The 23,966-nt window shown below is 38.4% G+C and overlaps 1 protein-coding gene across 1 annotated transcript in view; it reads right to left on the minus strand.

The window, feature by feature from the left end:
- Nucleotides 1–21,674, minus strand: part of MMP2 (matrix metallopeptidase 2) — a 36,017-nt gene extending 14,343 nt beyond the window's left edge. The window contains exons 1-8 of the mRNA XM_049805016.1: nucleotides 21,375–21,674; nucleotides 16,825–17,051; nucleotides 15,118–15,266; nucleotides 12,840–12,968; nucleotides 11,051–11,224; nucleotides 5,012–5,185; nucleotides 2,784–2,957; nucleotides 1,449–1,604 (exon numbers count right to left, since the gene is read on the minus strand). Coding sequence (XP_049660973.1) covers nucleotides 1,449–1,604; nucleotides 2,784–2,957; nucleotides 5,012–5,185; nucleotides 11,051–11,224; nucleotides 12,840–12,968; nucleotides 15,118–15,266; nucleotides 16,825–17,051; nucleotides 21,375–21,518 — 1,327 coding nt within the window. The 5' untranslated portion in view covers nucleotides 21,519–21,674. The remainder of the gene's footprint in view (nucleotides 1–1,448; nucleotides 1,605–2,783; nucleotides 2,958–5,011; nucleotides 5,186–11,050; nucleotides 11,225–12,839; nucleotides 12,969–15,117; nucleotides 15,267–16,824; nucleotides 17,052–21,374) is intronic.
- Nucleotides 21,675–23,966: the final 2,292 nt, after the last annotated feature.

The following is a 23,966-nucleotide window of genomic DNA, read 5'->3' on the forward strand; positions in this document are numbered from 1 at the left end:
GAAGATAAATACATTTCAAAGTCCTTCTATTCAGAACTATCCACAACTCTGCTGAGAGAGACATCAAAGTGGATTTCTCTTCTTTCTAGAAGTACCAATATTTTGCAAGTTTCAAAGACGCATTTTGAGGCATTTGTATGATCTTTCTGCCCTCATCAATAATCAAAATGTGCTCTTCAGAACATACGCTTTGCCATCTGGTTTATTTTATTTTTATTTGGCTGCTGCTGTATTGCCTTATAAGGCATTTGCCTTTTTTCTTAGACATCACATTGATTTACTGTATGAAACAAAGTGGAGTGTGGCTGATTTGAGATAATTCTAATGCAAGAAAACAAAGGGTTTTTTGAATACTTGTTTTATATAGAAGGTGGTTTGTAAAGGGTTATATCAGTTATAACGAAGCAAGAAAGACAGTTTTGTCTCAGGTTTTGGAGTGTGCCCCGAGAGAACTGGGTTAAATTCTAAACTCTGTCAAAGATATGCCATGTGAGCTTAGAAAATTCACTTAACCTTGCCCATGTCTCAATTCCCAATCTTAATTAAAGTGGCTAAGAACAAGGCAAAAATGAAGATTCAAATGAGATTTTTGATAAAAAAGTGTCTCATGGTAATCATTTTGGTATATTCTTATTATCATTCCTAAGGTGTTGAATACGGTAAAATACAGTCACTTACAATTAGGAAGATATGTCAGTAGAAAAGTGAAAAGCACAGAAAGAGAAATGGTATAGATTTTCTTCGTCTGCTTAATTGACTGTAGTATACTTGTGCCTCTACAAGGTAGAAAATGTATACATGGAAGGAACTTTAATCCTAATAATTCCTATGCCTTTTACTAAGAGTATCTGTGGAGAAAAAAATAAATTTTTAAGATGTACTAACATAAAAATACTTAAATCCACTTTTTCTCCAGGAGCTTGCCAAATACATTAATGTTGAAGTATCAGCTCCCACACACTCTGCAAATGTTACTGTGACAGTACAGCTTGAATTGTTGTGGGAAGGCAATGTGAACTGTTTCCAAGCTGGGACAGGAAACAACGTCCTTCCCCTCTTACAGGGAGTTGCAATCTGGGAAGCTCGGGGTGTTGTAGACAGTAACACCCCAAACCACCCACATCAGGTATTTCAAGCTAGAGAAAAGCATGACATTTCATTGTCCCAGTAAAGGCAGTAGAAATTTTCGTCTAAAAGTTTGGTTATGGGGAGTTTTGGGGCTCCTGTTAGTTCAGTAAAATAAGTGACCCCTCATCCTTAAATTGTGATATTTGATTGAAGTTGGAATGGTGGTAATAATATGAAGAAAGCAGGGAAAAAGGAACAGACGATGTTTGTGGCATTGGTGGTATTGTGAAGTATGTAATTTACTGCAAGTTCAGAGTCCCAAATTTCAACCTGTGCTCCATGCTTTTCTGATGGGCTCTGCTGATGAGGGAGGACTTTACCATATAGCTCCTGGATCCCTTTAATATCATCCTGAGAAAGTCGAAAGTTCTTGGTGTAGGTGTAGATAGGGGCCATAAGAGCTCCTGGATCCTCAGAGTGCTCTAATCCCATAGCATGGCCAAATTCATGAGCAGCAACCAAGAAGAGACTGTATCCTAAATAACACAGCAAGATAGTATTAGCTGCTTGCATCTAAATAGAAGTGTACCACACTTACAATTTTATTTCCTTGCCACCCATCAAAAATCTCCCAATAATGAATATGATAATATGTACAGCCTCCAATGGTGAATGTCGTACACATTGCCAGAAATGACATTTCATTAGATTCTAAAACTTCCTTCTGTAGCTGATACTTGCTCATACAAATCTCACATGCAAATGTCTTTGACCACAGTCTTAATACTTCTGTGAAAAAAGGATGTGTAGCAAATAAAATCAGACATTTTTTTTAAGCACAGAAGAATTAAACTTGCAATCTAGACCTCAAATCTTACTTTACATCATGAAGTGACATGTAAGTGATAAACAGGTCTGTATATCTGTGTGTCTGTGAACAGAGCCTGGATCAGTAGTGTTGTACCACATATTGTTAGGTTAAAAAAAATCTTTTATCACAGGACGACATTTTATCAATTATGCCCAAACAGTCTTTGAAATTTGGCAGTTATTCTCCTCCTAAAAGAAAAACCTGAATCTAGCATTTGTTTGTAAATGTGTAAAAAGCCTTTTGCTATATTTAATTTTACCCAAATTTAGCCTAATAAATATAGCCTTTTGCTATATTTAATTTTACCTTACAAATAAGGGCAAAGATTAACCAAAATAATTTTAAATACTTATATTCACCATACAAATTTTATATTGTCTCTCTCCTTTTTTAAACGTGTTTTTCATCTTCAGCAATATTGGCCACAAAGGTATTAATTTTTTACATTTAGCATTTGTTCCTAATTTGGCCAATATAAGAGGGTAATTATGACATACTAGTGAAATACTATAGTACTTGTGGCTTTTAGCCTTGGAAGTCAAAACTGGTGTTCAGAAAAACATTTATTTATTTCTCAAATTTTTTTGTTTTTTATATTTTGGAAAGATACTTCATTGTTATAATTTTAGAAAATCTGAATGTTTCAGGCAGATGAGCTCTGAGACTGACTCTTTAACAATAGTCTTACATTTAAATGTAGGGGTTTTGCTCAGATTTCGGGCTGGGGGGAAGTACTGTAACCAGACAGGAGTGATAAGTATGAGAATGAAATCATTGTAAGTGTGACATCATCGGTGTGGTCAATATGCTGTTACGATTGTATTGCTCTGACAAACTGTGTTACCTTGATCTGGACAAAATCCCCACTTGCGGTCATCATCATAGCTACCGGTAGAAGCGCACCACAGCTTGCCATCATTGCGACCTGCACTCGTACAGGACTCGTATTTATTCCCAAGGAAGATGAAGGGGAATACACAAGGGGCTCCTTCTGAATTTCCACCAACTGTTGACATGGCTGCAGAAAATGACAGAAAACCACAGTGTGAAGGGAGTCCCTTTTGCGAGATTAAGCTGATGCATCTTCTCCTAGACTACACACTAAAACCAGAAAGCAAGGAGAAAATCTGCAATCCACTTAAGAACATGAGGAGTAAGATTAAACGTAGTATTTGAAAAGAAAATTGTCTGACAGAAAAAAAGGAAAAAGTCTAGGCATTGCCACTGCAATGAACTTGCCAGTAGTTTTGGTGGGAGTAAGAATGAGCCCTGGACTTGTGTTCACAGCTCTGAGAAAACAGCAGTTAACAGTGTTTTGTGGAAGGTGATTGCGTAGCAAGTATCTTTTGATGGTCTTTCCTGGTGTTGTTTTAAAGTGTGTCTCAAATAGGTCGAAGGTAGTTTAGTGTCAGAAAGGTTAAAGAGCTATTGAGTATCCACCTTGTTAGTAGGTGTCCTACTCAAGTATAAGCTCTGAAGTAAAAAAAAAACAAACCCAAAAGGTCCAGAAGAGGAGTCATATCAAATAAATTGAGGAATTGTTTTATGCTGACAGCAGGGTACAGTTTAAAAGCATATGGTTTTAAACATTTTCTAAAGAAAAGGATATCAAATGTGAATGTTTTTTGGTTTTTGGTTTTGGTTTTTTTTTTTAACCAGTGTTTCTGCAAAAACTGGTAAATTTTTCCCCTCAGTGTGTTCTTATCTCTGTAGTATATGGCAGTAATATGTAAGAAATAACATTTGTATATGCACATACAAGTATTTTCTAGAGGGAAGAGGGTGTAACTAAATTTAAAATTACAGTTTAAAGTAGGTATTGTAAACAGAATAGGAAAAGAATATAAAACTCACTTAAATTCATTTACACTGCTACCTGGCCATTACAGTTCCTTTCAAATTACCTGGGAAGGTACAGAAGAGCAACACAGAGGCAAAGCTGGTTGTGTCCCTAATTATTTATTGTTATTTATTTATCATTCATTATTACTAATTAATAAGCCAGAAATTTAAAAAAAAGAAGAAAAAAATCACAGCTACCTCAAGCAGTAATGTCTTATGCTGAAAAAGAAGCTTAAACTAAGTGTATTTCTTGGTTCCAGTGATAGAGACTGTGTTACCTAGGACTTTGGATATATTGATTCTATATATATTGGTTCTTTTGTTTGTTGAACTATCCTTTAGATTTTTCTCTTCCTGTGTAGAAAGTTAGAATGAATTTGTTCTTTTCTTTTAATTTTCTTTTTTAAACATCTGTAAGGTAAAAGTGAAGGGTTACACCTGGTTATCAAAAGTAACAGGAAGCCAAATACCAATACATCAAATCCCTATTGCATATGCTTAGGCCATTTTCAAAATACTCAAAAAACAGGATGCATGTAGGTTGAATGTAGCTTCAGGGTGCAACAGGGTGAATGTAGCTTTCCCTTGGCTCTGTTTAAAAGCCTGAGATTTTAAACTGCCATAGCGAACTTATACAGTCTAAATACTTATGGCTTTAGTCTGTATCCTAAAATTGAACATCTGCCAAGCTATACAAAGCTATAAATTAATTTTTGTTCCTTTATGTAATAAAACTCAAGTTAAAAAGTATAAAAAATTGTGAAGAAAGCAGAAATCTATTTTCCTGACTAAACCATTTTACTTAGTTCTTTTGAATTGCTGAGAAGATCTATTAACTCAAGCTTAACATACTAAACAGGATTTCTTTTTTCAAGTGTAAATGGTAAGTATTAAGCTAAAATATTATTCATGCTTTCTTCCATCACATGAGACTTCTCTCCGAGGGCCATTAACAAATTGTAATCTACTCATAATTACCCTGCAGTGGTAGACATTTAGTCCTGTGGTTCAATGACATTTGTGTATCCCTGATAAGCTTGGTGTGCTATGGCATACCGTATCGTTTACACAGATTGCTCCTGTTCTAGTTACTTCCTTGGCCACCTATGCTGAAATTGTGCCTAACTCATCAACTTCTGTGTGCTTTGGTGGAGGTGTAAAAACAGGAGGCTTTTGTTACTTCAAACAATGACAAATTAGACTGTGCTATGCAAGCAATGTTCCTCATACCAGTTTCCGGACAGAATCCATATTTCTTATCTCTATCGTAGTCTTCAGTGGTTCCACACCATCGATATCCATCTGTCCTGCCTTCTGTTGTGCACTGGTCATAGGACTGGCCTTGAAATTTAAAGGGAAATTTGCATGGCTGCCCATCACCATTGCCACCCATTGTAAAAAGTGCTGTAGAGAGAACGAAAGAGAAGAACGTCAGTACACAATGCTCAATAGCAACAAGGAATCATGTTGTGCCAATGGTATCGTGTGAAGGTCTTGACAGAGATTAGACAGCTGTCATGTGTGCTGCAGTTCACACTTAGAACTTCTATTTTACACCAAAAATGAAATGCTTTGGCAAAATAGACAAGAGATGTTATAATCTCACTAATGTCTAGAAAGGAATGACTGTTTGATCTTTATAAATGAACTGGGAATGAAGAAAACTCTACCAAGCTGTTTGAATGTGGTTTGAATTGTGTGTATCCTTTATAGCCTGCCTTATAACATAAAATTAATATCCCTTCTTGAAACAACGTTTAGAAAGAGGATTCTGAGAAAGTCACTCATGTTCCTTAGTGCTCTGCTGATTCATTTACCTTGCATCAAGAATGTTAGCTAGAATGGTAGACTTTGTACAGAGCCACAGACAAGTCAGACTGGTTTTTCCCAGTGGCCATCTGTGTACATTTTCAGTTTCTTTAAGATACTGACATACAGGAGAGTTAAAGTCAGATAATAACCTGTAGGCTTTTCCTCTACTTTGCTTTGCTACTGATTTCTGAGAATCCCTGCAGCTGGGCTCAGGCACTCAATAGATAAACAAGAGAGGACGTACTACTTCTCCGACAAAGCTGAACACTGGAGGCTTCTCCTGTTGTTTGCTTCCTTAATGTTCCTGAAGGGAGTCTATTGGTCTTCTAGGTGTTGTTTATTGTCTGTCTGCATACACAGACAAGGCCACATGGCTCAGCCCTGAGAACTAGAAATCTCTCTCATGGATGAAGGAGTACAGATTAAACTAATTTGAGAGTTCTTGGATCTGTTTTTAGGATTTTAGTAAACTTTCTGGAGTATCTAGAGGAAGAGAGATAAAATCTCTCATGCTGATATTTTAAAAATGTATGTCCAAATTGAGTTACGTGAAAATGCAGGTGGCTTGGAGCATCTGATATCTTGTGAACCTGGCTGTGTCTTCTCTCAGCTGCTTTATCAGTGGGAATCCTCAATAGCAGGACAGTGTCTGTCAGTGCCATGTACTGGTGAGAGGAAACTGTGAGGGCGACAAACTGGGCCAGGCCTTGCACTTGAACAGAGTCAAAAAAATCCTTCATGCAGCCGTGCGCTAATTCCCCTTGAGATTTAAGAACAGCACCTCAGAATGAAACACATCTGTTTGAATTCCCAGTATAAAGTATGCATGATTTGGCCTTTTTTAAGGTGCCCGAGGGGACACCTTTCTGCCTCTCCTTCCCCCAGTTTAAAGCTACAGCTAAAAACCAAACGTGTATGTAGGAAGGCTGGGCAGGTTATTTCTAACTTTGCTGTTGTCATTTTTGATGACCAAAAAGCCATTATAGCCTCAGTGTCTTTGTGCAGGATTTCAGGGGTTTTGCCTTTGCTTAGTCTGATACATTGATGGGAAGAGACATTGTTTATGAGCATGCTTCACTTTTTAGAGTAGTAATAAATAAAAACCCAAGAACTTTTCTGGCTGAAGGGTGACTGGGAAGGGTTGTAACAAATGGGGTATTGTGACACAGATGATTCATTTTGCCTTTTCCACTTAAATCAGTAATTGGCTACAGTATTGGGGGCATGAACCAGTAAGTTACTGAAGTAAGTTCCAGTCCCAGTGAGGAGAGGACTTGGAGCTTTGCAGGCCTGGCTCACACGCGAGTTTGCTGAACTTCTGATCTGGCTGAGCTCTCATCTGTATCCTTCTGCATCCTGGACATGGAAGCAGCCACACAGAGGTCCTATCTCTAGGCAAAAGATAACTGCAACACACACTGTGCCTCCCCAAAAGAGCAAGCTTCAAATGTTTGTATTTGTCTCAGATGCTGTAATAAGTTAGGAAATGTGCATTAACTAGGACTGTGGCCATCATGATTGGAGAAAGTCTTTATTTTTTTATAAAGAAATTATAGAATTGGAAGGCAAAATTAAACTGAGTTGTTTAGATGACTCATTTACCACATGAGCTGCTTCAAGCTCTAGATCTGGCACACTCTGTATTTCAATAGCCTTTTTTTATTGGTTTAAATGTGGCTCAATTGCAAAAACCTTATGGAAAGTCAATCTCTTGGACTCCATGCAAAGCAGTTTCTGAGTCACAGTCAAAATGCAGTTTTTTCTTTTTGCTTGAGGTAACATCATGTGATGGTGACAACAGTGGTTTATTAAGTTTTCAAATCCTCTGTCCCCTCCCCCCCACCTTAACTAGAAAATTCTTTGCTTTAATGTAAATGAAAGCTAAAGACAGAGACTAGGTCAGTTTCCCCCAAAAAAACCAAAACAAAACAAAACGAAAGCTTTATTTACTTGTAAGGGTATCTTAAACAACCTGAATCTTGTTCTGCATCATGCTAAGCTCAGCAATTTAAAAATCAGTGAAGACATGCTGGTGTGAGAGCAGATTCAGACTGGACATTACTAATCTGCGAGCTGCACTGCACTGTTAGCTCTTCCCAGAAAAATCAGCCAGTTGTGATGTAAGGAAACCTCAGGCTGGAAGGCTGCTAAAAACCCTGTGGCACAGGTCCAAGGTGGAGGTAGCTGCAGCTTCATGAGGGTTCTGCCTGGGAGAGCAGTCGAGCAGCAGCCTACAAGAACTATGATCAGTGTGAGGGAGGTACAGGCAGAGTACAGATCTCAGTAACGTTGAATATCAGGGGAACAAAGTTAGAAGCCTAAACTCCCTGTAGTGTCAGTGGAGTTTGGTAAAGAAAGAGATTCAAGGTCCCTTGATCCTGTATGGCAAAGAAGAGGTTCAGCACACCTGCGTAAGATTTCTCTAGTAGGTAGACAGCTTTCTGCTTTGACAAATGATAGTTGAATCAGCCTACAAAATTAGGGTACAGATCTGGGATTAACATTAGAAAAGCCTGGTGCAGTACCATAGCTTTAAAAATGTTTCCAAATATGCAGCGTGGCTCTATAACAGGAAGAATTAAAACTAACTTAAGTGAATTAAATGGGAGAGAAATAAACACTGACAACTAGGAATTTCGCCCCCAACACAGACTCTATGATGTAAATACTCCCCTATCCGATTTTATTAGCTGGGTTTTAGCAAATGGTGTCTTGGAATAATGAGTGAACAATACTGCTCTGAATTTAATAAGAAACATCTGTGCATAACTGTTCAAGGATCTTGCGAAACAATTACATCAGAAACAAAAGGCTGAAACCCTTCTGTTCCGTTTCAGAAACCTTGACACAAGCATTTCCAGGAACATCAACTTCCAGAACCAGCTCTCCCTGAGAGTGCTTCACTGCTTAGATTTTCGGTCTTGTATGACTTTGGGATTTTACAAAGGTATCAGTCAGAGTATGTGGATCTCGGTTTGTCCAGCTACCTATAATCTTGGCTTCATTCCGACTATATCTGAGCATTTGGAGTATTTTAAAGAAATAAGGCCAATTTTGCTCTTTTCCAGCTGGAAGGATTAACCTGAAGGAGAAGAGATTTGGGGAAAGGTGGGGAACGAAGGAGATGGCAAAGTTTTAGGAAAAAATGATTGTGCGGGTATGTGCATATGCACGTATATAATCTCCTGAAGTAAATGTTAGGCAGAAGAACTTAATTCTGAAAGTCATGTAACTAATGATAACTTTTTTTTTTAATTAACTGAATTCTGTTAAATGCTCACACTCCTGCTTGTTCATCCCCTATAATCGTATAAATAGCTGTCACCATGGTAGATCCAGCTTAAGATGTGATCTATAACAGGCGATCAGGGTTTTGGAAATTATAGAATTTTTTTTTATCACATTAGGGCTAGAAGACTGGTATGTTCTACAACAGATAGTCTTTGAAAACCAGTAGCATCCTGATGCAGAAAATTTGTCATCTTACATTGGAAACTGTGTGGTCTTGCAAATGAACTTGAGAAATCCCTAAAATTTGTCAAGCAGGAATCCATTTAGTGTTTGGCTACAATAGGATACCAGAGAAGTTTTGAAGACAGAGTATCTGAACTTTTTTTACATACACATATCTGTGGTCTTCCAAAAATTATGTGTACTTAACTGGCACATACATATTAATGTACATACATGTGTTTTTACAGTACTTGTTGAGTCTTGCCTGGGACATGTCGGCCTCTGCTTTTGCATTCTTTGTCTGGCAAACCCCTGAACATGTCTTGTTTTGTTAGCTTTGCATCTTAAGCATCGCTAATTTTCTTTCAGCAACCTGCATTCTCTTTCCTTGTACTGACTGCATGTAGCCATAATATTATAAATAAGTTTAGTACTATTGTTCCAAGCAGGATTAGCATGAGTCCAACAAAAGCTCCATTGTTTTCTGTTTCATTCTCTTTCATAACTCTCTTATTATTTGTTATGACACAGCAGTAGCAGGCAGGAATTTTAGTGACCCTGTGGATCCATTGCTCAGGATGTAAGGTAACATGAGTGACGAAACACTCCCTGCTGCCAAACGCTTATAGTAATCACTTATGTACAAAGGGAAATAAGTGAATATGGAAAACTGCAGTACTGGGAATGTCTGTGAGTATAGGTGGCAGCCCTGGAGCTGGCAAACAGGAGATGGAGCAAGTGGCTCCTTCTCCACTCACTGCTGATAAATCAGCACAATAGGCTACAGCCAATTATACTTAATTGCTTCTCTAAAGGTTTCCTGCTGTGTGATATACAGGAGATGAAATTAACACTCATATAACAATAAATTGTCTGAAATCTTGTATTCAGTAGACTCATCAAGATTTTCAAGCATATAAATAAGTGTTCCTGATGTTAAACAGGAAACATATTGTCATAATTTCATTTGAAAGGTAATCATGTTGTGTATATTTTTAAAAAGTTATGGCTACATGAAAGCATTACACATATTGTTTAATCTGTAAATGAGTGTTTCCAAATTTGAAATAAATTGCTTGTGAAACAGAGGATTCTGTTCACATTCCAAAAAGTTAGAAATTAAGTATGATTTTAGTTTTCCTAGACCCTCTAACAGTTTTGTATAGATACTGATACAGAGTTATGATTTCTGAAATACAGTGTCATTCCTGTATCTAAAGTGAGCTGTTGGCACTGCTTTATAAGTAAGAGTTCTAAGACCTGCGTTATAAATAAAAACCTAAATTCTAAAAATGTGACTGCTTTCCTGGCTAGCAATTTGCAATGTACCAACATATAAATAACTTTGTACCGGGATACGTACTTACTTGAAATTCAATCATTTTTATTTTGAAAAGCAGTATGAGGCCATTTAAAGGTGATTTGTGACAATAATAGCCTCACTTTGCACTAAAATGGCTCCTAGACTAGGAGGACCCGGGCCATCAGCTGGTAAAATTGGTATGCAAAGCTATAGACGTTTGGCTTATTTGGTTTCATCCTTAGCTGATAGTGTTTGCCAGTTACTGCTCTTGAAGGAGATGCAATTTCAATTGTTTGTGGAATGGCCTGCAATTTAGGGAGAGATTTCTGTCATTTAGTGTGCTCCATCTCCAAATTTGGCCCTATCCTTACTCTAAAAGGTAGTTGTCTTCCCTGCTTTGTGAAGCTCAACCTGTAGTGTCTTTGATGTATATATGGGGCCAACATTGCTTCAGACATATCTTTAATATGTCCTTGTTTTTAGAGAAAGGCCTTGGCCTCATCATTATCAGTTACAAACTCTCCTACACCAAGGGAGCCTTTAGGGAGTTTTGTCTGCTTAGATACTGAGGAGATATTAAAGATCAGCAAATATAAATCTGCCAGAAAGGAAGTGGAAAAAGTACAAGGAGAAGTGGATGGGCAAGTAAGTAGGGAACAGTCTACCACAAAAAAACCCAGTAGAAACAATGATCTACTTACACTCGTGCGGACAAAAGCCGTATTTGCCATCTGCGTCAAAGTCTTTGGTTGTGGAACACCAGAGGAATCCATCGTTGCGTCCTGCGTCTGTGCAGCTGTTGTATTCCTTGCCATTGAACCAGAAGGGAAATTTGCAGTACTCACCATCTGCATTTCCATACTTCACTCTAACCACTATAAAGAGGACAAATGCAGTGGTGAAATTAGCCAACAACTGATATAAAAAACTACAGTTTCTGGACATCTTCTTTTCCTGGAGGATACTGGTATAGAAAGGCATTTTGAGTTTCCACTTTGAAATTCAATATGCTGCTGGTCTCTCTATTGGCAAGATGATCATAGCTGAAATAATAACTGGTAATTTTGAAAGAATTACATGGATATTACTCATGGTGAAGTGTTAGAATGAACAGTCCTTAAAATCAGCCCAGAAAAATACATATGTTATTGTTACTATGGCAAGGCAAACTTATAAACATGCTGTTAATACATTTAGTAATTTAGTTTCTTTGGTAATATGGTCTAAAATGTTCATTATAGTTTGAAAGGTTTCAGGAAGCAGTTGAACATGAGCTGAACATGCCTTATGCCTCATAAACCACTTTGGTATTTCCAATTTGACTTGAATGAGATCTGCTGCGGCACTGGGGGATAGGGTGGTAATGCAGACACACCCAGATCCTGGGTTTTATTTCAGTTTGTCACATGTAGTCTTAAGACTACAGTACTGGTGCTGTAATATATGTTAATGTATAGGTAATTCACTTATCCATAGCATTTCTTTTAGTGGCAGTAACTAACTGGATGCTTGCACAGTATTTCCACTAATATGGAAAACAGTTTCCTCCTGTTCGTTGTTAGTCTGTGGCAGGGATCTGGTCCAGTTAGTAGAGCTACCGGTCAATGCTTCTGCTAAAGTTAAAAGAAAGCCAAACAGAAGGAAGTTGACTATTTTGGTATTAAAGTTCAATTATTTTTTCAATGGGAGGACAGCTGAGAAAACTAGAATTTGAAATGAAAGGCAAACATGAATTTGCATTCTTATTCTAAGTTTTCCAAATTATTTTACAGTAGAAGAATTATAATCAGTACTATATGATTGTGGCAAAGTTCAAGCAGAAAAAAGAGGTTCCAAACTACTAATACATGGTCTTGTTTGTCTAGTTCAGGTGATATTATCTGGACTTCAGTTGTTTTCTTCTAAAGGGTATGGCAAACTGCCTCTTAAAGAGTCTTGGAGATGTTCTTAATCCACTGTTTGATGTCAGTTTTGTTTCAGTCATCAACATGAGGGATTTATATTCCATTTGTTTTTGACAGATACCATAAGTATATAAAAACTTATTCAGGTGGATGGTCCCATTCTTAACAACTGGAGCCACAGCTTAAATCGTCTTGAAAAGGGTATGTCAGCAGAAAAGCACTGGCCAGTCTGCCTCTTACGAATGAACTTGAAGATGTTGCAGTTTGAGACCCTGACAACTGAAGCATTCAAAATTGTAGTGGTGGCTTTGTATTTTTCCCACAATTCATGAAGGTTGTGCAGCATCTGGCTCATTATTAATTCAGTTTTTCAACGGGCAACAGTAGGGGATCAGAAAGGGAAATCAGAGGTAACATTTATTTAGGAATTACGTCAAATTTTGTAGAGAACAATTTAAACTGTATAATTTTCACCCACTAACATTTATTGACATGTCAATGAAAACATTTAGTTCAGTGCCTGAAACAGCATTAAAACATAGCAGCCAGCAGGCCATATGCTCTGAAACATTAAAAAGTCTGGTACCTTGCCCCTCTCCAAGAGTCCACAGTTCATCATCATCGAAATGGGAGTCTCCTCCAATTCCTGGCCCCGGTGCAAAGGCATGAGCCAGAAGACCGTCTTTGCCATCAAATGGATAGCCATCACCGTGTTCTGCAGGAGGAAGCAGACAAAAACCAGCAGTTTCTAATGACCTCAACTCTGTCAGAGTCTATACATGAATGATGATTATCTTGTGTACTTCCCCATCCAAGACAGCAGCAGAATACTCTAGTGAGTGAGTTTATTGGTATGGGTTGTGCTGGCAAGACTGAATCAGAAGAGAAAAGAAGCCAGTTCCTACAAAGAACATTAAGTGTCAGTACTGCAGTTATCACAGCATGTTATTTTATATCTCATAAGTATTGTGGAAAGGAATCAAAGAGAGTGAAGCACAGTGAAATATTGTACATTAGATGTATGACTGCATATACGCTGCTGTTTCTCAATGGAGGCTGGTAGGGAGCTGTAAAATAAACATTGTAGATGAGGAATATTTTCAGATAATTCATATCAGTCTCCAACACAGACATTGGAGAGTAAAGGCAGATTTCTTTTAGCAGGCTACTCTTTTCTGCTGCACCTCAGACTGCTGTGCTCTTAGTGCAAGATACTAACTACTTTAAGCAGGAAAGCAAATCAGCTGAGTGTCTCAGTAGCAGGCCTCTGGAAAGTTAGCTCTTATTCAGTGTTCCCAGTCCTGTGAATGAGCCTATTCCTCCTCCACATCAACACTCCGAGACTCAGGCAGCTCACAGGGCAACAGCAGGTTAAGTAGCTCTCCTGTTATTACACTGTAGGCTTTTCTTGGAAGTATACCGCATGTGGGTAAGGCAGGCTGGCAAGGGCATAACCCTGGTATTCATAGCTTTCCCACCACACTGACCTGTGCATCAAAGCTGGCTGCCAGCATCTCCAGTTGCATCATTTCAGGCCTTTTGGTCTGATGTCTTGCCATTTAACAGAAGCCCTAAATACACAGGCATGATTCTCTACTCTGTTACACTGATTTCTTGCTGGTGTCGCTCTCTTAATACTAGTTCCCTTCATTCATTTCAGTAGACTAGTGTGTTAGTTGTCAAGGAGAAGATTTTGACATATATTAGATGCTTTACTCCCATTTATTTCGAAGAAGATCGTTTGCTTAAGAGAAAGCTTGAAGATGAAAAACCTTGTGGATATCCCAGCTCCTGTGAATCTGACTTGCAGTAAAGTGATAACAATTAATGAATGTGAAAGAAGCTCTGCTCCCACTGCTTCTGAGCTGACTATAACCAGCAAGTACAAAAACCAGCGTAAACACTTCTGCTTTTGTAAAACTTCTTTTTTGCAAACTAAGCCAGCCTGGATGAGGATCTGAAGTTTTGAATTCTGTACAGAATCACTGAAGCTTTTGAGGTCAACTCATCAGTAGCTAAAGCAAAGAAAACCTGCTTGAAATGGAGGCTTTTACAAAGAGCTCAGTTATTCTTTGAACTGTTCACTTCACTTCCAAAGTCTACCTCCCAAGTGATTGGCTGCACAAGTATCTTCATTAGTATTAAAAATTCTGTGACTGTCTATAAGAAGTTAAATTGCCCCAGGTTTACACTGAAAAGCTATAAACATTCTTTCAGGGGAAACCAAAATTAATTGAGAAGGCATCTACAATGAAAATTGATTATCAAGTCACCTATGATCAGCTGGACTCAAGCCATAATACAGTTTACGATCCATACTTTTAAATTCCTCAGGACCAAAGAGTGCATTGAAAGCCTGCATTCTGCTATGCTAAAGAACAGAGACCAGCTATGGAGTCAAAATTGAAAGCCACAAATCCATTTTTAATCTCCAATATGTTAGGACCTCCACCACTATCACTGGAAAACTGAGTACAGAGCTATAAATAAACAGTACAATGGCATTCCATTCTCTTCCGTGGCAGGAATCCAGCTCACATAATCTGAAGATCTGTACCAATATTTCCCAGTTCTATTTCTGATTTGTTAATTTAAAAATAAAATGTTGCCACTAGCAATTCTCTTTTGGAAAGATAAATATAGTACAAGGATATTGTATAAATACTTCTCTCTTTCTCATGTATAAGAAAGAAAAAAAATATCTTAGTGAAATTAGATTTTAGCCAGTATAAGCCAAGTGCAAGCTAGGACAAGGTTTGCCAGAAAGGCTCATGGGTACTGCTTATTGAGGGTAGATCATTCCAATACTAAGAATTAATGAAAGGAACAAAACCAAAAACATATTTAAAAATAGAAAAATATACCCCATCGGCCAAAATTAATCATAATGTCTGCTTCTCCATCGTTTATTCGGTTAAATCTCAGAGGTGTGACATCACTCCAGACTTGAAATGCTCGCGCAAAGGCATCATCTACTGTCTCGGGATCCAAATCCGGGGTGTAGCCTATAATCCTTAGAAATAAAAGGAAAAGTTAAATAACACATAACCCCCCACCCAGTATTTGTTGTTTACTGACCAAAATGCTGAGTAGATTCAGTAGTGAAACCAGTTAAGATGTAACACTGCTACATGCGAGATCTAAACACTTTCCTTTGATTCAGAGATGTGTTTAGATGCGGTCTTACTATTTATTTTCCTTTGGAATTGATGCAGCAGCATGAAGAAAATTATATAGCCAGAGGCTGTAAAACCTGCATGGCAGTGGGTCTTGCACAAAATATTCAGGGTTTTGCGTCAGCACTGAGGGGCTGGCAAGTCATACTGTCACTGTAGACATGAACATACAAGCACATCCTGATATATAAGATTTATTTGCCAGAAAAAAAGCTCAATAACATTCTGAAAGTTTCAAGTGTAGATTGTTTTGCTCTTTAGCAATAACAGGAGAACAGCCCTTCTCCCTCACTGTTTTAGTTACCTGCATATTGTTTCATCCCAGTTGAATGCTAATCCTTTACCAGTGTGTTGATTACATCGGCAATAGGATACATGGGGAAATAGGAGGTAAAAGCATGTAAGATAGAGCCATAGGCCGGGAAAGGCACAAACTCTTAATTGGCACAAACTCTTAGAAGGCACAAAACTCTGCATTGCTTTCTTCTTCTTCATACATTTTAACTGGAATTTTTAGTGCCTTATATTATAGCCAGCCAACCTCCATGTAGACAAGTTTCCAATTCTTTGCTGCTGGGGCTGTGCATAGTGAGGGAAACTACTTCGTGCCTAAGGAGAATGAGGAAGAATCAGAGGAAGCACATCAGCAAGTGGGGGCTGCGAGAGCTGCCATGTTTTTTTTCAGTATTTATTAAGCTAGTTGCAGCAAGAGGGATGCTTTGAGTCATAGCTTGTGAGGAAGCAGCAGACCAAGTCAAGCAGCTAAGACAAATCTGCTGTTTTTTCTCATTGGTGCTAAAAGTTTGTTCCTGGACCACCTGAGGTAATGAGGGTTTTTTTATTACTGACTTCAATGAGAGCTATATGGGCCCCCAACTCTTCAGAGTAAGAGTAAGAAATTAAGCCATGCCAAACCTATTGCAATAGGTTTGCTTAAATCATGTCTGTATATATTTGAAGTATGATTGTTTTATTTTAAAAATTATTGACAACCTCCATTTTCATGACTGCTGAGTGCAGAGGAGTTTGTCCTCCTACATGGCCCCTGCAGTCAGTAAGTACTGTGGTCCCTGCTGAGCAGATGGGCAGGTGGGATCTCCTGCTCCAGTTCCCTCAGGATGCTTGCAGCAGAGCAAAGAACAAAACCAAAATCTCTTTAGTCTCAACCAGAACCATAAAGTTGATCTTTAGATGATTGTTCCTGAAATTTTAAATTTGAAATTTCAGAGCTGTTTGCTAAAGCATTGGGTAGTTTTCCAAACACAAAGAGATTCTAATTCAAGAAATCCTGTCTAGCCCTCTAAGCAGCTACTCCACTTCTAAGTGTCTTGTCTGATTGGTTCTTGAAAGCACTATGGTTATATGTGAGCAAAACCCAATATCACCGGTCAGTACCTGTATGTTATATGATTCTTTTCCCATTTGGGCTTTCTTGGAAAGAAGTTGTAATTGGCTACATCTGGGTTACCACAGCGGGGTTTCTTCATTGTCTCAATAGTATTTTGATCCAAATCTCCTGTTTCAGGCAGCCCAAAAAATTTCTGCATTTTCTTCAAAGTATCTTTCAGGACAAATAAATTGCAATTGTCTTTTGGGCACCCATAGTATTTATTCAGGTATTGCTTGGAAAAAAAGCACAGAACAAAGACTTTAAAATTCATAGAAGAAATAGTTAATCATTACAAATAAAATACTGTAATTCCATGTTAGCTTTCCATCTGTAATTTGCAAGTTTTCTTTTCAAAATTACTATTATTAGTAACTGAGACCAGCAGAATCTCCTTAATTGACACAAACCATCCTTGATCACACAACATTGCTAATTAAGCAATCATTTCCACTATTAGCTGTCACCTTTACTTAATGAATTGCTTTATTAGTAAGTAGAGCGTAGAGCTTTAATGTAGGAACTACAAAGTAAAAATGAGTTTATCTTTTTTGGTTTCTTTATGATGTATAAAACTGCTTACAGTTTTAGATTTTGTGTATTTTTTTTTCTTGGAAGACTCTATGGATTATTGAGAAACTTGTGAAGGTATCAAAGCAACCACACAAATGAGACCACATTAATTGAAAAGGAAAAAAACCCATTGCTTATTCAAACCACATAGAGCTATTTGAATGTTGTGTGTGTTTGCTTTTGAGTCAAACATTGCAAGACCTGAGGAAGAAGGTCTTTGGTAACATCTCATTTGCCTGGACACTGCAGCCAATCAATATCTGCATACTTAAAACTCCGTTGAATGCTCCAGCGGATTATGGCCAGACTGATCTTTCTGATACAACCATGGTGGCAGGCCACAAAATTACCTCTCCTTAGTGGTCATAAAGGATCAAAAAGGCAGCACAAATTCCATTATTTTCATTTCTTATCTAAAATAATACCAACCCAAGTCTCCTCCACTTTCGATTGTTGATCAGTATTACCTAATTAGCAGGTATAGTGCTGTTAAAAAACCCCCAAACCTCTGTCTGTTGTTTGCCTCTAATGCCCGAGGAGCAATGGGTTAGTCTGTTCCCTGGCAGTTGTTCCAGTTCAGCAGCCAAGTCTTTCAGGTGTGTGTTGATAAGTTGCATATTTATGTTAAACTAAACTGTAGATAAACACCTGTGGTCCTGAACACCTATACATGGTCCCCACTCTCTGTGCAACACACAAGTGAGATCACACAAACCATTTAGTATTTTTTTCCCTTAAGTTCAGCGCTGACTGGCAGAGTAACTGTGAGCTTCTTGGGGTAGAGACCAACCCTGAGAGAATGCCTGGCAGTCTCTAGCATGTGGTGAAACCTGCCATAAAACCATAGTCATTCAAATGAAAAAGAGTGATGAAGTTATATTGTCAGGAAGTGTCTAAAATCAACTCTGTTCCTACCTGGAGACTAACAAACACGGCCACACAACAGACTGCTGGCTAGCTAGAGGTTTTGGATTCAGTGTTTGGATCTAGACTGAATTTGAGAAAACTTGTAGCTCAAGCTGTTGCCTTAGCTTGGACTGTTGCACAGAAAAGCTCAGTCACGCTGTTTACATTACATAGAGCTTTAGATTGTTGAATTTGTATCCTCACTGAGGAGGAGATAAATGGATTATGATGAAGATGTTAGTTTGGGTACTTCTATAACGATAATGACCTATCATTATCTAATTATTTTCATTTGCAGGTTCTAAACAGCTTGACTAAACTATCTGGAGTTTTCGGCTTTATCCAGTAAAGTGAATCTTATGGTTCTCTTGCACAGAGATTTCAGGAACTCCACACTCGAATCTGTGTTTGCAATATTTTATGCCTAGCTCTAAAAGAAAAGCTACAGCCATGTCAAATGGCAGGTGTTGCCAAACTGATGGGTAGGCCACCCAAACTGGTGTATAGCATGGCACAAAGCTGAGAGATGCCCTTGCCAATGATGCTGTTGGACAGGAAGGTTGCAAGTTACTGATCTTTCCAGTAAAGTTGTCTGTAGCAGAGGAAGGAGCATCATTCAGGTATTGTATCCAAAGTATTAACTACAAATCCAAGGTGGGAAAACACACTAAATAAGGTAAAGGTGTATTTGCCAAAAAGGTATCAGAAATATCAGTGAGAATTATTTCTAACCAAGGATTACATGAAGCCTGACAAAATGACTGCACATTTAAGTTCTTGTGCAAGGAAGTATTCCTGAGGGAAACCTTACTTTATGTGTCTAATTAATTGACTGAACTTCACCCAGGAGACTGGTGATAAGACCACTAGATCGGCAAAATATAGCAAAGGATATCTGATGACTACGGTTGGTCAAGCCTGGATTTCACCACCTCCTCATTAAGTCCAGGCATACCTCATCCCTGCATAGGAAATGGTTCAGAGCTTACTCAGAAAAAGGATTTAATCAAGATATGCACCATTTCCTTCAGAAGGTCCTCCATCTACCTACTGACTAAGCACAGACTATGCCTAGTTTTTGTGATTTTTTGTAACTTCTGATGTGGTATTTCTCCAGTGGAGACTGTGGCACTGGCAAATAATGGACACAGCGTGGTTTCACCTTTGCTACCACAAAGTTTCTATCTAGTCATAGTTAATGGGGCCTGGTGGAAATTATGTGAAATCCACTAAGAACATAATCAAACAGGCCAGTTTGGAGGATCTGTTCTTATCCCAGTTTTCATTTTAATGTACTTTGATATATTTTCTTATGCTTCTGTTTGCATGTCCCAATGAGGTACCCAATGATATAATACAGACTATACATCAGACATGAAGTTTACTGAAGAAGCAGGATGCTGCTCTTGCCATTTTAGGTTTGGGAGTAAGACATACAACCAAAAATATAAAATGAGGCATGGTAAAGAATTTTACTTGCTTGGATTCTAAATAAAAAGCTAACCCCTCTCAGTTTTTCCTAAAATGGAGATTTTACTGAAGATGAGAAATGAACATAACCAGCTGTTCTATGAGAAGAGAATCTTGAAGAAAATGTAGTGTCTATGTAAACCACATCTTGGCCTAGGCTGTGAAATTCAGTTTCCCCAGAGTCAGCAGGGAGCTGTGGTGATCTGGAATTTTGATCCAGCCCATTAATGAAACAGGGTCCAGCTGCAACACAGCAATTTGTGTTCTGATGCTGAGTGTTGGGGCTGTTCCGATGGAGGGTGTGAGGGAAAGACAGCCAGTTAGCATTACCCAAGAATACTGCAAGAAAGACAAAGAAGAACTGCAGTGTTAAACCAGCTTGTAATTTTCCTCTGAGTACACATAATAAATAGGTTTTTCGAAAGAAACAGAGATGAGGGGAGATGTGAATTGCTGTTACTGAATAAAAGCCTGGCTGTGTCTAATAACATGGATTATTTAAGAGTGGTTAAATTGCTATTAGACATGTGGGACCCCACTCTCCTCTCCTACATGCACTGCCCCCCGCCCCCATCCCCTGGCTGCTGTGCTGCTAAGGCAAAACCTTGGGTGAATTTGTTTTGCTAAAGGCTGAGGAATGCCCTTTTGGGGTCAGTTTGTCTGTTTTCCTAAACTTTCCACCACAGCTCCCATCTGGAAATTCTCTGTCTACCCTCCCCCAGACCTTCTTTAACCTGGCAAGCTTTCCCAAGATGCACATCAACTCCTAAAGAAAAGTGACCAACTTTCAAACCTCTGTGTCCTAAAATAAGAATAATTTATCTCAATCTTCCTTAAAATGGACTTACTGCTGAAGAAGAGAAATGTCTATAATTTACATGCTAAAATAAGAATAATTCATCTCAATCTCCCCTCAAATGGACTTCCCCATAATGTCATTTTTATGAAGGTCCACAGGGCTAAAATAAGGTTAGAATAAAATGCTGTAGAGTTATAGCTATAATTTGCTAATGTTGCAGAAATCCAAACTCCTTTTTTTGTTCCAGATTGAGTTTGGAAAAAAATTTCTTTAAACCTCTGATGAGATTTTTTCCCAAAGTCAAAACTAGTCACAATGGCTTCTGGAACTCGAGCCAGCTTTCAATTGTAGTTGTCCCTTAAAGCTGTGTTTATGCAATGCACGGTAAGCAATCTGGAAAACAAACTTCTGAAAGCTGTGATACATGCATTAAGTGAGTCTCGAGAGCCCTCACTTCTATTGCATTTAAGTAAAAAAATTAGATGTCTCTTACTTGCCTTTCTCCCCTCTTACCATTTCAATCTTCTGATTATAGTCACAATGATTTAATGAAATTATTTTGTATGTTCAGACTTAAGGAAGAAAAAAAACAACTTTCTTTGCTGGCTTTAAAAACTTTAAGAGAGGAAACATTACTTGGCTCTAGTTTTAACTTTTGAAAGCTGATACCTTTGCTAGCTAGCTAGCACTTCCAGAGACTCTAGGGAGAGAATGCTACAGTCATTCCTTAGCCTCAGCTGAAAAAAGAAAGAAACATCTGCTTATGAAACAACAATATAAATCTGAAGCAAAGATGAAACCAACACTTACCACTGCTAGTTCTTTGTCTGTTTTGGGAGTGCTGTCTCCAGGAAACTTAATGATTGGTGACGGTGCAGCTAAAGTTTTGTTAAAAAGGTATACTTGGATTAATAGTACTTTAAAAACGAAGCCACAGACAATGTGAGTCTTCATTCTGCCTAAACTTGTGCTCTCCTCTCTGCAAAAAGTTTTTCCCTGCCTGCCTGTCTGTTACTTTAGCTGCACAGTGCACCAGTTGCTTATCTGCACATCTTAACTCTCTGCACCGTTTTCTCTTTTGCTTGCTCTAGCAATTCCTTTGTATGTTTAAAACATCCAGATGCGCAGTCTCAAGCTACCACAAGAGGAAGTCTGAAAACTAGTGGAAACATGAGAAAAGGGCAGTTACCAGATGTGATTGCAGTGATTTTAAGGTAGCAACAGGCAGATATTTATTAGTGCTGAAAGAGGCCACATTTTCTCCTCATTTGCATATATGAAAGCATTTAGTTAGCCAGAGAGCAGAAAAAAGCAAAATCTGACTTAATGTTGAAGATGAAGTGTCCCACATGTATTTTAAATAAAAAAATAAACAAGTTCCTGAATATTATTTTCCTGGCTAAGTATTTTTATTAATTTTTAGCCTATTTTTTTTGCCACAGACATAATAATCTGCTTTAGTCATATGTGGTTACACTCCTACACAGTGCTTTACAGTAAACATTTTGCTTACGGATTTTGAGGCAGACCCTGCACAGGCCAGTGCAGCCGAGTGAGGCTTCTCGTCCCACTCCCACTTAGGCTACATAAACTGTAGGTCTGTGTACATAGGGCTCACCCGTATTTGGCATGAGTGTTTCTTCCTCCCTGATCTGTGCAGAATGTGCAGATCTCTGAATAAGATTCTTGTGGCTTGTTTGGGTTTAGAACCACCTTGAGGCTTTGCCACCAACAGGCACAGTCTATCACCTTAATCTACGGGGTAAAGAGATCATCAGGCAGATTCAGCAATAGAAATTATCCTCAATAATTGACGTCAGGGGAATTGTACAAAATTCAGGGTTTGCTTATGCTGGGGGTTTGGTCCGCTGGTGCAGCTGCCTTAGTCTGAAATTTTGGTGTAAATATGGCCATTGTCATGGACAGTCTTTTTATTGTGTTGTTCATGATATTGCTAGCTTTGAGATGTTATTACAAGCTGAATATTTTTTTAGCTGAATATCCCTAATCTAGGGGCTTGGCTCATGACTTTTTAAGACAGGAGGCTGGCAATTCTGCATGAATGCAAACTGTGTTCTCGCCAGCCAAGTGTCTACAGTTTCTATTAAACATGAGTCCAGCCATCAAGGTTCCTCTGAGCTGTATGTCAGCATAAAGGCTGTCATGGCTTTCTGCTGAATGTTAAATGAAAGTTTTCCCGGTATGACTCTTGTTACTAAATAGGGCTGTTAATGAAAAGGAAATACTGTGCTGGTGTTTGGTATTTACTCATAATATTTTCGTATCTGATTGTAAATAGTTACTATTGACAGTTCTTTAATTTATGCTAATATCAAGCTATTTTGCTTACTGCACCCGATCATCTATGGACTGAATAGTTTTATTATAAAGGCAAAGATTTCAAAGGGTGGGCTGAGGCGTTCAGAGAGAAAGCATTAGCAGGAGCTTTTGCTGCCCATACAATTCCATTGACAGCCCAACACAGCAGCTGTATACACAGCTGCTGGGTTTATCAGCCATGGGAAGCAGCACTTAATGCTCAACAGAGAAAGAGGAGTTACAGGAACTTCATACATGAATGGAGCTTTCTTTGTAAGCAAGTAGCTTTGTATGTATGCCCTCTCATCCGTTCAAGTAGGATTCCAATGGCACGTGAGTAACAGTGAACAACTTTCCCCTAATGGTTTGGCTTTGAAATTACATCTTCTTTTTTAGGTTTTCCCCATCAGCAAAAAAAACACAGTAATTTCTAAGATTTGCCTTAATAAATGGCAGTTCTGAAAATATGATCTGTTTTTTCCACAGCCCTGCACTTGGTTGTGGGGAATGACTCTCCTGCTTTGTTTGTGGTGACAGCTCATATTTGTGTCCGGCCACGTGAGACTCTTAAGAGAACAAAGGCTGAGAAAGCCTTCACTAGATGTGCCAAGTTACTCTTAGCTTCTCCTTAATTAAGCAAGTAAAAATATTATGTGTTGTGTCGCAAGATTCTGCAGTTATCTCTGTGCTTTGCATTAGGTCAAGGGCTGCTGTAAATCTTAAAGCATAAGAACCATGCCATTTTCAGAAGAATTTTAACGTAATTTATGATGGCTTAGTAGCTTTCATTTAGAAGGGCTAAATGTGAAGCCATTTAAAGCTGAATGTGTCCTGGCACATTCCTGTTGCACTCGTAAGCCTCATTGAAATCTAATGAATGCTCAATTCTCAGTGTGTCCTAATGAACATTGAATCAGAAGTGGATGAGGAAACTTTTGAATGGACTGTGAGGTCTGTGAAGTTTGAAAAATCCCACTGTATTTTGTTTCTTTACTGTCAGTGAGAGTAGGTTGAGGTCACCTTATAAATACATTTCCTCAAAAAAATTGGCAAAGCAACAGAAACCATACAGAGACCTGCAGT

This window comes from Accipiter gentilis, chromosome 7 (assembly GCF_929443795.1).
Source record: "Accipiter gentilis chromosome 7, bAccGen1.1, whole genome shotgun sequence".
Classification (NCBI taxonomy): domain Eukaryota; kingdom Metazoa; phylum Chordata; class Aves; order Accipitriformes; family Accipitridae; genus Astur; species Astur gentilis.